This window comes from Sturnira hondurensis, unplaced genomic scaffold (assembly GCF_014824575.4).
Source record: "Sturnira hondurensis isolate 20B ecotype Veracruz unplaced genomic scaffold, ASM1482457v3 Scaffold0020237, whole genome shotgun sequence".
Lineage (NCBI taxonomy): Eukaryota > Metazoa > Chordata > Mammalia > Chiroptera > Phyllostomidae > Sturnira > Sturnira hondurensis.
Window position 1 is genome coordinate 11,293,463 of NW_028092868.1, and position 13,171 is coordinate 11,306,633.

Sequence of the window (13,171 nt, forward strand, 5' to 3'; positions counted from 1 at the left end):
TTTGTCTTCTTCAGCCTCTTGATATGGTGGATAACATTGATTGATTTGGAACATTAAACCAGCCTTGCATACCTGGGGTAAATTCCAGTTGGTCATGGGGATAATTTTTTTATACATTGTTATATGCAATTTGTTAATGTTTTGGTGAAGATTTTTGTATTGCTATTCATGAGAGTTATGGGGCTGTAGTTTGTCTTTCTCTGCTTTTGGTGTTGCAGTAGGCTGGACTCACGGGATGAGTAAAACTTTTCCCTCTGCTTCTATTTTCTGCACAAGGCTTTGGAGAACTGTGTCATCTCTTAGTTCAATGCTTAGCAGAATTCACCAGTGAAATTATCTGAGCCTGATACTTACTTTTTTCAGTGTTAATTACTCCTTCACTTAAAAAAAAACAGATATAAGCCTACTCAAATCATCAAACTCAAGTGAGTTTTTGTAGTTTGTACCTTCCAAGGACTCGGCCCATTTTATTGAAATCACCAAAACTGTACTCAGAGATTTGTCACAATAGTTTTTCCAAAGGCTTCCATTGTCCTTAGGATCAGTTGGTGATGATCCTGCTTAGACTTCTAATATTGGCATTTTGTGTGTTTTATCTGTTTTTCTTACTAGCCTGTGTTAAAGTTTATCAATTTTATTAATCTTTTCCAAGAGCCAGATTTAGGTTTTTGTGGTTTTCTCTATTTTTTTTCTATTTCTACTTTCACTGATTCCATTCTTATTAAATTTTTATTTTATCCTATTTCTTCCATTTTAGGGTTAAATTGTTCTCTATGTGCTCTTCTGTAACTGGTTTCCTAAGTAAGAAACAGATTTTTAAATTTTAGATCTTTATTCTTTTCTAACATAGGTATTTAACTGAACCTATTCCCCAATAATTACTGTTATTTCTGCATCACCAATTTTTGATAAAGTATATGTTCAATTGCATTTAATTTAAACAATTATAAATTTCTCGAGACTTATTCTTTGCCCATATGTTATATAGAAGTACCTTTTTTGATCTCCAAATATTTGAGGAGTTTCTATCTATTTCTGTGTAATTAATATCTCATTTAATATTTTTTGATGTCTGAGTGCATGTTCTATGATTTCTATTCTTCTGCACTTGTTATGACATGCTTTATGATCCCAAATGTGATCTGTCTTGGTGAAGGTGAGTTTCCCTGTAATCAGATAGACTATGTGTACACAGTGTTATGAATTGGAATATTCTATAAATGCCAAATATATTAATTTCATTAACAGGTTGCTTGAGATGAAATGTATTTTTTTTAAAACTTTGCTTGCTACATCTATAAATTACTAAAAGAGGGTTTGAAAGCATCAAACTCTAATAGCAGACTTATTTCTTTCTACCTGTAGTTCTTTCAGTCATTACCTTCTATAATCTGGTGGTGTATGTTTAGATGAACGCATGTTAAGGCTTGTTAAGTCTTCTGGAAAAACAGACCCCTGTTTCATATGTAATGCCCTCTTGATCATTCATAAATTTTCTAGTTCTGAATCATCTTCATCTGGAAATAACATAGCTACAACATTATCTCTTGGTTAGTACTAGCATGACCTCTCTCCATTCTTAATATGAGTTTTATATTTAAAGGTTTATTTTGTTAAGACAAATAGGTTTTAATTTTGTTATACATATAGGTTTTTTATTTTTTCAGTCACTTTAATAATTTCTGGGTTTTTTTCTTATTTTTTATTGTTGACACTCTTACGGATGTCCCCATTTCTCCCCCTTTGCCTGCCTCCACCCTACCCCTGCCTCCCCTTCCCTCTGGCCTTCACCCCACTGCTGTCTGTGTCTATGGATTGTGCATGTATGTTCTTTGGCTAATCCCTTCACTTTGTTCATAAATAACCTCTGTTTCTTAATTGGAGTATTAAGACCATTCACATTGAAATAATTACTAATAAATTGAGTTAATATCTATCATATTTGTAACAGTTCTCTAGTCTTTGTATTTGGTCTTTCTTCTTTTTCACCTCCTTTTTATACCATCTCTGGTTTTAATTTAGTATATTACATGATTTTATTTACTTCATCTATTAACATATCAATTTACTTCTTTGTAAATGTTTTCAGTGTTTGGCTAGTATCTCAATATGCATTTTACACCATTCCACCTGTAGTGCTTGCACCTTATAACAGACTATTTCCAATATTTTTCTCCCCTTCCTCCTGACATTGCTGCTACTGGTTACACTTGTCTATATGCTGCAATCATCACTTGCTCCGATCTGAGCTGTTTGGTCCACAGCCAGGCCGCCTTCTTACTCTTCTTTCTACTGTCTCCTGGGTTAGATTCACTGTGTTTTGATTTTTACATCTTCCTCACTACTGGTTTACTTTTCTGGTTTTCTGGAACTTATCCTACTGTATTTTCATAAAATTATAAGGATGCTGCTAAATATGATACATTCGTGAAACAAACATACACAAAATTTAAAACCATACTAGATGACTTAGAAAATGTTTACAAGATGTTAATGTATAAAACAAATGTGATGCAGAAAAGGGTATATATTGAAAAATATGTATGATGAAGAAAATGAAAAACATATAATGTCATAATATTGTATGATAACACAATATTTTGGAAGATATGGCTAGGATATAGATAAGGATAGATGAAATTGCATGTTTATGGACATTTGGGGAAGAATCCATGCAAAATAATTTAAATGTGTTATGTGNGATTATTACTTTATACAAGTTCTTATTCATAATTAATTATATATGTACTACATCATTTTATGATTTCTCAGTTGCATAATTAACTGCTTTTGTTCTACTCTCTTATGCCTTTATTTTATTTATACATCTATGTATGTATATGTGTGTATGTGTGTGTGTATTTGGCATGCCTTCAGTGTTGCTCCTTTGAACATTAGGTTTTATACAAGGTTATCTTGGATTATAAACCATTTCAGATACGATGATAAGGAACCATCAAAATAGATCTTATATAGCTGAGTTTTAGATCTACATGTAAATGTTGTAAAGTTGTCAAAGTTGTAAAAGCAAACATGATTATGGAACACATAAAATATTTTTAATAAGGTCATGCAGTCATCATCAAGTCAATCCCAGATTTTTTTGATAAAAGTTACTATTTTCTAACTGTCATGAAATCTAATGAACAAAAAGTTTGTTCCCCATAATCAAGATGAACCCGTCTAGGAGATCATCTATCTTGAAACAGATATGAAACCACATACTACTTCATGAGAGAGGAAACTAAGTGCATATTTCTTCTCTAATTACTTACATACTCTTTCATCCTTCAATAAAACACACACAGAGACAAACAAAATTCCTTCTCAAGTGGAAATTATTGGCAAATTTTTCATGAGGATGGTGTTGTTGGGGAGGGACCCTTGGGAGATAGACCTGAAAAATTGTCTACTTTGGTGCCCTCCTTTAGCTCCACCTCAGGGTCTGTGCAGGCTGCCTTTCTACCTGGGAAAGTTGGTTCTCCTTTTCTCCTTCTGTGGAAGAAGGCTATGTAGGCAACAAACATGTACATAATATGAATGCAGAGTCAGGACAAAGTGGTAGTTTTTACAACATTGGTTATGAATGAGAACTTGAGAATGAGGGGAAGGTGTGAAGTGCCATTCTCACACACTTCAGGTAGAAATGGCCACCGAGACATTCACAGAACTCTATGTTAACTTACACAGAGCTGGCCACTGGGACTTCATCTAGCACTGGGACTGTGAGGCCCAGGCCTTTACATTACCTGAGGTTCTGGGTCTTTTGAACACTCAGACATTGGGATATTTCACTCAGTAGGTTTAGTAAAGAGAAATTAATGTTGGATCTAGTCAGTGACTACTTTAAAGTCCCTACCATTCTCCATGGATATAGAGTTACTTTATCTGGATTACCTGAAGGAGCTAGCAACTTCCCAGGCTCTATACTTATCAATGGGTGCAACACTTTGCATCAACAAAGTTCAATTTCCCATCCATTTTTTGTTTTTGTGTTTTTATCAAGAATCAAAGTGACCCAAAATGGCAGAACTCAGAACACATTACTACCTCAGTGGGTCCTCTGTACCTCTCAGAACTTCTTTTGTTGATGGAGCCCCTGTTTTCTGGAAATTGAATGTCACTCTTGACACCACATGACAGCTTCCTATTTCCTGGTGAAGGCCACTTACACTTGCTGATGACAGTTGCTGTGTGTTGTCATGTAATCTAAAATAATCAGCCAGAACAACCATTTATTATATGCTAATATTTACTAAAAAGATAACAAATGTTCTCTTTTCCTAAGTGAAACAATACTCATTTATTTACTCATTCATTCAGCATACAGTTACTCAGTGCATAGAAATGTCCAATGTCCACAGATAATACTGAAATAATATCCCTGATCTCAAAGATTCTTTCAAATTCAATTATCTACCATGTAAACATAACTACTGGGGAGCAGGGACCCTAGAGTACCCAAGAGACAGGCTGTGACATGACCATTTCTCAGGTCAGTTTCCAGTGGGTCACACTAGTCTATGTCCTCTCTGCCCTGGGTGAGATAGAAGCTGAGGCTGCCTGAAGGGAAGGAGGCAAAGTCAATCTACTGAAGGTACAAAAGCACTGCGAGTGTAGTGTGCAGAGGTCAGTTTGTGTGAAAAGTCAGCCAGGTGCCATCTTGGGGTGTGGATGAATGGAGAGGGGGTGACCCTCTGGAAGAAGAATTGGAGTACAGAGGACCTAGGATTCATTTAACCATTTGGGTGGTGTCCTGGAAGAGCTGCAGGAGCTGTTGGACCTCTCTGGGACATGTGCTTGATTCTCAGGACCCTCAACAAGAGATGGCAATCCAGAGGGTTCTGTCATACTCCCAGTGGCCAAGAGTCTGTCAGGAGGAGAAGGCAACTGTTCCAGCAAGAGTACCCTCACTCCTGTTAATAATAATGTTTTGTAGGGTAGATATTACAGGCCAATTCAGCAATGACTTCTAAGATTCTCATGCATTAAAAATCACACTGGCTCAGGCTAAATCTTAATTTAGGCAGTACTGGAATCACCTGAAGTCCTTGGAAAATAACATTGCTCCAATCCCACTCTACACAAAAGTTGGATTTAACCATTCTAAGTTATCACTTGGACATTACAATTGTTTAACAGTCTTCAGATGATTTTCATATACAAGTTACTCATTTTATGATTTAAAGAGAATGCCAATGCCTAAGCCCCATGCAAAACAGTTGGTCAGAATCTCTCACATTGGGACCAGAACATTATTATTTCATATACCCTCCTCAGACAATTTAAATGTATAGCTGGGCTAACAGGCAACAGCCAAAGAAATAACAGCTGGTCTTGACTAAAATGTAGGGATGCAAGATTCTTACATACTGTTTACATTAGTTATTTCCTTGTTTTTCTGAGAAGAGGGTGGCCACTTTCTGCAGAGTGATGACGGTACTCTGTGAGTCCCTACAGTGAGGATAAAGAAACTGTCCCCAGGCTTCCATGCTGGAGCAGTCTCAGCCCCCACTGGGCACGTGATTTGGGATTCTCCCAGAACTCTGAATGGCAGCTCTTGGCAAGATGTCCTTTGGCACTTGCCCTTTCTCGTATTTGGATATAAAACAAATGACCAGACACTTGATTCCAGTAAGACTTTTCACCCAAAATCCCAGAAGAAGGTTCAGAATGATTCCTAGTGACTTTTCATCCTTTATTATTTTCTAAATTCAGAAAAATAACATAGTTATGTTTGAAATTACTCTGCCCAATGCTTTCAAGAAGGACATTTCTGATCTTTGTGTGTTGTTATTAGAGATATAATACAGACTTTGAGCAACAGATCCTTTTTATGTATTAAATTGGAAGCATTCTTTAAGGTCTCAGCTTCCCTCTTTGCAGTGGACCTTATGGGGACAATGGATCTAACATAATCAACAAAAAAGCTTATATTTTACTGTGAGAAGAAATGGGGATACATTCGATTTGGGGAACAAGCAAGAATATGGACTCAGAATGGATTCTCAGGTTTGTGGTTGAAGGTGCATGTTTTATGAGAAGGAAGCATCAGGAAAGAACTTGTAGTCGGTTAAAAAAAGAAATACATTACATGTTGACTGGATCAGTTTGGGGTGATTTAGGGCCCAGGAGGAGACACTGAGACAAAACAAGGATGTGCACAGAGACAGGAGGCAGGATGAATACAGGGGCACTAGAGACATAGCAATGTAACTACAGTTTTGAGAGTGATTTAGCCATCTGGGGCCAATCTAATGGCTCAAAACGATAACCTGGAGTATTCTTCCTAAATGTAGGAGAACAAAGACTGAAGGTAACATCGTACATCAGTGAGTCAAGGGAGTAACCCCAGGAGGAAGATGGCACAGAGCACACACATTTGGAGAAAGCAGGAAGGGTCACAATAGAGAAAGGAGGATTCTGTCACTCTTGCCTCCTCTGCTCTTCAATAGTCCACTTCCCTCCTACCAGCAGTCATCAATGGGAGGGCCAGTCCCCAAGTCCACCTCATTTATTGTCACCTCAGATGGTCACAGGAGGGGAAGAATTTCTCCAACAGACCATGGAACAGAAAGGACGTTTCTATCTGGGAGAGAACAACCTTCAAGCGGCTCTCAAACTTCTTGATTCTCTCAGAAGGCAGAACCAGGAAAGCAACCACGAGCCTATAGTTCCCACAAGTTTGTCCTTCATCTGTAAATGCTGGTTTTCATTTTTTGAAGTAGGTTTCTGCTTTAATCACCCCCTTCTTCACCCTACTGGTGAGAGAGAGATATCTGCTAGAAATTTGGGGGGGAAGACAACTAATAACATCTGTCACAAAACAGTTGGATGAACAGGTGTTATTAGTCACATCTACTCCCAAACCAAGAAAGAAGGTCAGTGCCAGACATGCAGGCCTTACCGAGATCACCCCCAGGAACCAAGTGGACAACGAGGGGCTGCAGAATGCAGGGTAACCCCCTGGCTTCTGTGGGAGGTTGTGGCTAGCTTTGTCAAAGATTCCATGGCTCACAGGAAACTGAAATCTGATATTCTGGGATGGCCAGGATCAGTGGTGGTCCCTTGACAAGGAACATTATTTAGCTGTAGGACCTTATCCAGGGAAATAGAGTGAGAAGAGAAATGTGCAAATAGGTGTCCAAGGCCATCTCAATGTTACCAGATGTCACAGCAGCACCTGACCTTTAATATTACTCCTTACACTGTGTTTTCTTCATTAACAAAAAACTCAGTCACAGGCCAGTTCATTGTCACAGATACACATATTTGTATATAACACAGTGTATATTCACATCTGCTGTGCAAATTTATTTGGGTTTCATGAATAACAGTCAAGATTTTTATGAAAATATTATCAATTTTTATCTTTGCCAGGTGAAATTAAATCTGGTTAAAGGACACATATTGAGACTGGTAAGAAATCCAGTTTCAGTTGATTGTGTGTAGGTTGGGACAGAGCTCTCCATTCTGTTTACAGCACAAAGCTGTACACTCCCTGGACACTCAGAGAAGGAGGCCCCACAGTATACATGCCACACTGAGTCATGGGGCACCTTCCTCAGGCTTCCAGAATCAAAGAGCTCCATCTTCCCTGGCAAACATGGTCATTTGTGTCCATGGTCTTTGCAACCCAAAGACAATGTCACAGGGCCAGAGGCCCTCCCGGCCCAGAATTCACAGTGCAGACACCCCTACCTGGCCCTTCCACTCACGGGGAGCCTACAGCCAAGAAAACAAAAAGATTATTCCACCTTATTGATTCCCCAACATACCACCTTTCCGTGATTCATTTCAGGCATTATGTGTAGGCATAAGGATTTACCAGTGTGTTTCAGAAACTTGATTTTTCTGCAAGGTAATAAGATGATTCAGATTCCCATGAAACCATCCTCTTCTTTCATCGCCTTTTGGTGTTGGAATCTCTGTTTTTATGTTTTGTTTTTTAAATTATTTTATTGTTGTTCAATTACAGTTGTCTACATTTCCCCCCCATCACTCCCCCTGACCCCAGCCAACCCCACCTCTCTCTCTTGTTTCCACCCTTCCCCTTGGCTTTGTACATGTATTTTCTTTATAGTAGTTCCTGAAAACCCTTCCCCCCATTGTCCCCTCCCTCTCCCCATTTGCTATTGTTAGATTGTTCTCAATTTCAACGTCTCTGGTTATATTTTGTTTGCTTTTTTCTTTTGTCGTGGATCTCTGGATTTATAGGGGAAAAACGTCTCCACTCTGGTCACACAGGACCTTCTTTCTGAACTTCACAGCAGGCCAAGAATTCTTCTTCTGAAACCCCCACTCCATGCTGTCCCTTCACAGCTCAGAGAAACACATAAGAGTCCCTGCAGGTTCACAGAAAGACCGTGAGTCCTAGATTCCCACAGTGCTTGTCATCAGGAGCCCATGGGAATGTGGACATTATTTTGTCTTCTAGGAGGAAAACTCAGACAAATGCAAGATCTGCCAAGATGGAGGAAAGCTCTTCCGCTGTGAAAATTGTCAGAGTTTCTTTCATGGGAACTGTCACCTCCCACCTGTGACCACAAAGAGGTTGTGAGATGTAGCTCCCTGTCTCTTTTTATAGACCAATCCTCCTGCCATGCACACTCCTCCTTAGGGGTTCATCCTTGTTTCCTAGTGGGGACAGAGTGGGGCTGGAGGTACGGGGTCCAGCAGCATGATCCTGGGAGCTGTTGAAAGACATTGGCAACAAGAGGTTAATGTTCACCTTTCTCCTCTGGGGAGCAGGGGCCAGGGGCTGGGTTCTTCACCAACACACTGCTACTGTCCTTTCCAGAACTTTCCCAGCCCAGACCCCTTTTCATGGGAGTGGTGATGTTGATTGTTTATATTCTGGACTTATTCTGAAAAAGAAGAAAACATGGCCTGTTTTTCTTATTTCACTGTATTCCAACTGCATGATGAAAGCCCAAGCTCCCTGTGGGTTAAGGTCCAGCCTCCGGTGCTCAGGTTGATGGGTCAGGGCTTCCTGGACTCCAAGCAGCTCAGATGGGGAGAGGAGAGCCCACCACCCACCCTGACTCAGCCTTCCACCCACTTACCTCCTGTGATTACCCTCTATGCATATCACATGAGAATTCTGGAAACCCCAGAAGGTGTCCCCTTCATCCCCAGTCTATGCCTACTGGTCATTCCTTAAAGAGAACAGTAGCAGTTGTAGTGATGGTGGCAGTTCTCACTTATATCTGACATCTCAGGAATGGTTGGAATTGTACCTTCTGCACAATAGAAAATTCTTCCCAAAGTCTGCAGCGTTACAGGGAATCTGAGGTCCTGGAAAAGCAGATGGAGCCTTGGAGGAAGTTGGTGAGTTGATTTTGACCCCAAGCCTTTTCTGTTCTGCTCACATGTAAGAAGTCAATCAGTCACACGATGAGGGTGATGGTGTCAAACAATGCCTGGTCTTCTTAAAGTGTCTCAGCCACACTAAAAGCCATGAGGCATACCACATAAAAACCATATGTATGAAAAAAACCAAAGCTCTCATTACCTGTTAGTGTCAAGAGCAATACCAGTTTGGGGAAACTTCCAGAAGAATGATGTGGGCTTGCCTGTGTCTGGGCATGCCTAGGGGCTCATTCTCTCCAAGCTGTTTTTCATTCACTGCCTCCTTCTTTTGCAGAAATGTGAGTTCCTGCTCTTAAAGGTATATCACCATTTAGAGAGCAACATTTTCCCAAATATTCCACATGGAAATTATGTGAGTAACAATGAAAAAACTCAATACAGACCACCATGATATTGCCTAACCTTGACACAGGCACTTGTGGGATTTATGATCTCAAGCCCCTGGGAGGGAGATCATGAGCTACTTTATCCTCACCTCAGATTTCTGCTGAACTTGATGAGAATCCACAGAAGACATGGAACTCTGTCAAAACTCTCCCATTCATTGCCACTGATGTATTTTTCACCAGGTTACAAAGGCTTCTCAATACCTAGGGAAACTTAGGAAGTTGGACATAATCAAGAAGAAACTAATCAAGGAAAATTACTGCAAAGTGAAAGATTTTAAGGAGGATATGGACAAATTTTTTCAGGACCCCAGGGTAAGTGGTTCTCATGCATTTGCTGTATTTCTTTCCATGAGTCTCTCTGTTCTCAGTTCCTGGTACTGGGGGTTTTTTTCCTTTTCCTCATATTTTATGATGAGCCAGGATGAGCAAGAGTTCAGGAAGTGAGTGGGTTTTTGCATGAAGGATTTAAGCTCACCAAGGTGAAGAACTATGAGTCAGAAGGTGTGCCTGCATCCAGAACCCCTTGAGAGCTTCAGTAAAGGCAACAGGTGCCCACTGAGAACAATCACATCCTTCTTCCTCCACACCTACAAAGGAGACTGCATCCTAAAGTCACATTATTCCTCTTACCTCTCCCCAATCATACTTAATGAGACCTCCCAGAAGTCCCAGAATGCAGTCTTTTGCAAGTGATTCCCCATGTAGTTGAGAGGGTGACCAAAGGAGAATAGAAGCGTCAGTGTGAAAGGAAGATCACTGGTTGTACTTAGACATCTGTAATATTTGATTGTTTCTAAGATCTTAGGTTACTTTTCTAACTCTCACTTAAAGAGACAACCCAAACCTAAGGAGTAAGAGTCCTCAGGAGTAGTAATGAGTTCCTGTTTCTGTTCAGTCAACAAGAAGTAATTATGCTCTTAGGAAACAAGTTACTCTTAGCTGTGTGCGTTTTTAAACTTAAATGATTAAGAGTCCTGATCATTATCAACTGCAAGGTGTCTAATGACAATGATAATGAGTAACATTAGCTTTGTCTGTTTTTTCTTGTAGCATGAGAAATTGCACTTAAACCAGGAGGAATTTATGAAGAATTTCAAAGAGGTCTTCGCTATTCAGGAAACAAATTAGAGCAATGCATTGGTGTAGTGCATGCTGTTGGCACCTGAAACATCACGCCGCTTTCTGGCACAGTTCCTGTCCCCTGCTGCTATAAGCTTGGCTGCCAAAGCCACCTCTCCCCATTGTATTGCTTCAGATACAAAATGCAAAATATACAAAATGCATACAAAATGCAGCCAGATCCACCTGAATGTTATATCCCTTTGGCCTGGGGGTTGGTTCCCACCCCAAGGTTGAACCAACTGTGTTCAGTGACTCAGGTTTCCATGTTCTCCAGGGACTGAGACTAGAGCTATTGTCCAGCCATGACCACATCCTTGCTTAGCTTTCTCCTCCATGGTATCCTGTATCCCTTACCCTCCTCCCCTTGAGAGAAGGCTCACAATAAATCATCTATTCAAGAGGCTTATCTCAGGCTTTGCTTTTCAGAACCCACCTTAACATAATGGTTTTAGCAAGTCAGCCCTTGGGCATGGAGTACTGAGTTGGACACTGTCTAGCCAGACTTTTCCAGGCAGAATATTGATAGTACCTGGGGTGCTCAAGCAGAGCAGTTCCCAAAACATTCACCTTTAGAAACTGAATGTGATACAGAAGAAGATGTATACTACCTGATACAATTGTCTAGCATTCGTAAAGGGAGAAATAGTAACCATAAGAACTGAATAATTTCATCACTATTTCTAAATACCACTAACATGTTAAATATTGAGTACATGACAGGCTTATATTATAGGGATTATCACCTACAGCTAGAAGGTAGGCAGTAAGCAAGGCCTAGCACAACCCCAAATTTTAGGAATGGTAGAACTTCAGAGAAGACTGAATTCTAAGTTCAGTGTGGCCTCTTGAGTCAAAGTCAAGGCTCTGATAAAGAAAGCATGAAGCCCCGAAACTCAGAATGGGATTTTCTAGGTATAGGCACCTAAACTCTGAACTGTAGATTTCTCTGATCCCACAGACTTCCAAAATGGTCCCTTGTCCCTTTTGGTAGAGACCCCTGTCTTACCCCCCGCCCCCATTTAAGATTATGCACATTCACCTCAGCATAACTAAACTAGAAATATAAAAGACTGCTAGCTGAACAGTTCAGCAGAGCTGCAGGACTAGGAGATTTGTGTGGGACTGGATCCTGGGAAAGCAATGTTACAAGGTACCACTCACTGATTGGCAGTGGAGGCTGCTGATCAGGCAGACTTTCCTGGGCCACAGAGATTCATTAGCCTGGCACGTTCCAAAGGCAATGATTCTTGGTGGTTCTTAGTAGCTTGCTATAAAGCACCGTGCACACTAGATAAAGTGAAAGAACAAATTCTAGACTTGCGAGTGCCAGCAAAATGGAGTTGGGGCACTCACAACCCTTTGGAAGATGGCATGGCTCTACTTTCTACAGCTGGAAAACACATCCTTCAGGTGACGGTGCCCTCAGGAGACCTCAGAGACACCACCTTAATGAGCATAAGGAATGCACTGTTAAGAGGGCACCTGCATCCTTAAGATGCTCAGGTGGGACTGTAGGCTGGAATAATGTAGCAATCATGTACAGACCTGGATTCCCTCGTGACAAAGCAAATGTTAGTATTCCAGAGTTATTTAAGCCAAGTGGCAGCACTAAATTATCAGAGAAAGATGAGTAATCTCCATAATGAGAAACAAGCTTAGGATGACAACCCTGACTCATAGATGTCTAAAGAAATAGCTCCTAGAAGATGGTGTTTTCCCAGGCAAGACAGAGCAGCCAACAGGATAGTGCTTCATGTATTCCACCAAAAGATATTTTTAAAAGGTGATCAGATGGTTCAGGTGCTACGTGAAAGAAAAGACAACATCCCTTGCCTACTTTACAGACCTCAGCCAATCTTTGCTGCAGAAGCTATTGTTCAAAATGAGGGCAGTTTTTATCAGAAAGGAGGGTGCAAATGTACACAGTAGTAATTACTCGAGTTCTTCAACAAAGGGGCCTATGGCCAATTATTCAAGCAACCATACTCAAAACAAAGAAAATATATAGAAATTTTAAAGGTTATTAATACAGTGTCCCAGTTCACATTTGGGGACTCAAAACACCACCTGTTAGAGTACACTTATGGAGGTAAGGTAATATCCACCTAACATTGAGTCCACTTGATCCATTCAGCCATCCAGAAGTCATTTCCCAAGTTCCCAGAGGTACAGTTAGGACACACATAGCAGTTGCGCAACCCTCTTTTAATCCTATCATTCCTTAACCTAGTCGATAACAACAACTGTCCTAGCAATGGCCAGATGGAAGGCTCTGAAACTGAAGTTTT

At 40.3% G+C, this 13,171-nt stretch overlaps 1 protein-coding gene across 2 annotated transcripts in view; it reads left to right on the forward strand.

The window, feature by feature from the left end:
• LOC118975412 (nuclear body protein SP140-like protein) overlaps positions 1 to 11,016 on the forward strand; it is a 77,827-nt gene extending 66,811 nt beyond the window's left edge. For both annotated transcript variants that reach the window (XM_037029337.1, XM_037029338.1), the window contains exons 14-17: positions 9,222 to 9,330; positions 9,647 to 9,724; positions 9,942 to 10,073; positions 10,812 to 11,016. In XM_037029337.1, coding sequence (XP_036885232.1) covers positions 9,222 to 9,330; positions 9,647 to 9,724; positions 9,942 to 10,073; positions 10,812 to 10,889 — 397 coding nt within the window. In that variant the 3' untranslated portion in view covers positions 10,890 to 11,016. The remainder of the gene's footprint in view (positions 1 to 9,221; positions 9,331 to 9,646; positions 9,725 to 9,941; positions 10,074 to 10,811) is intronic.
• Positions 11,017 to 13,171: the final 2,155 nt, after the last annotated feature.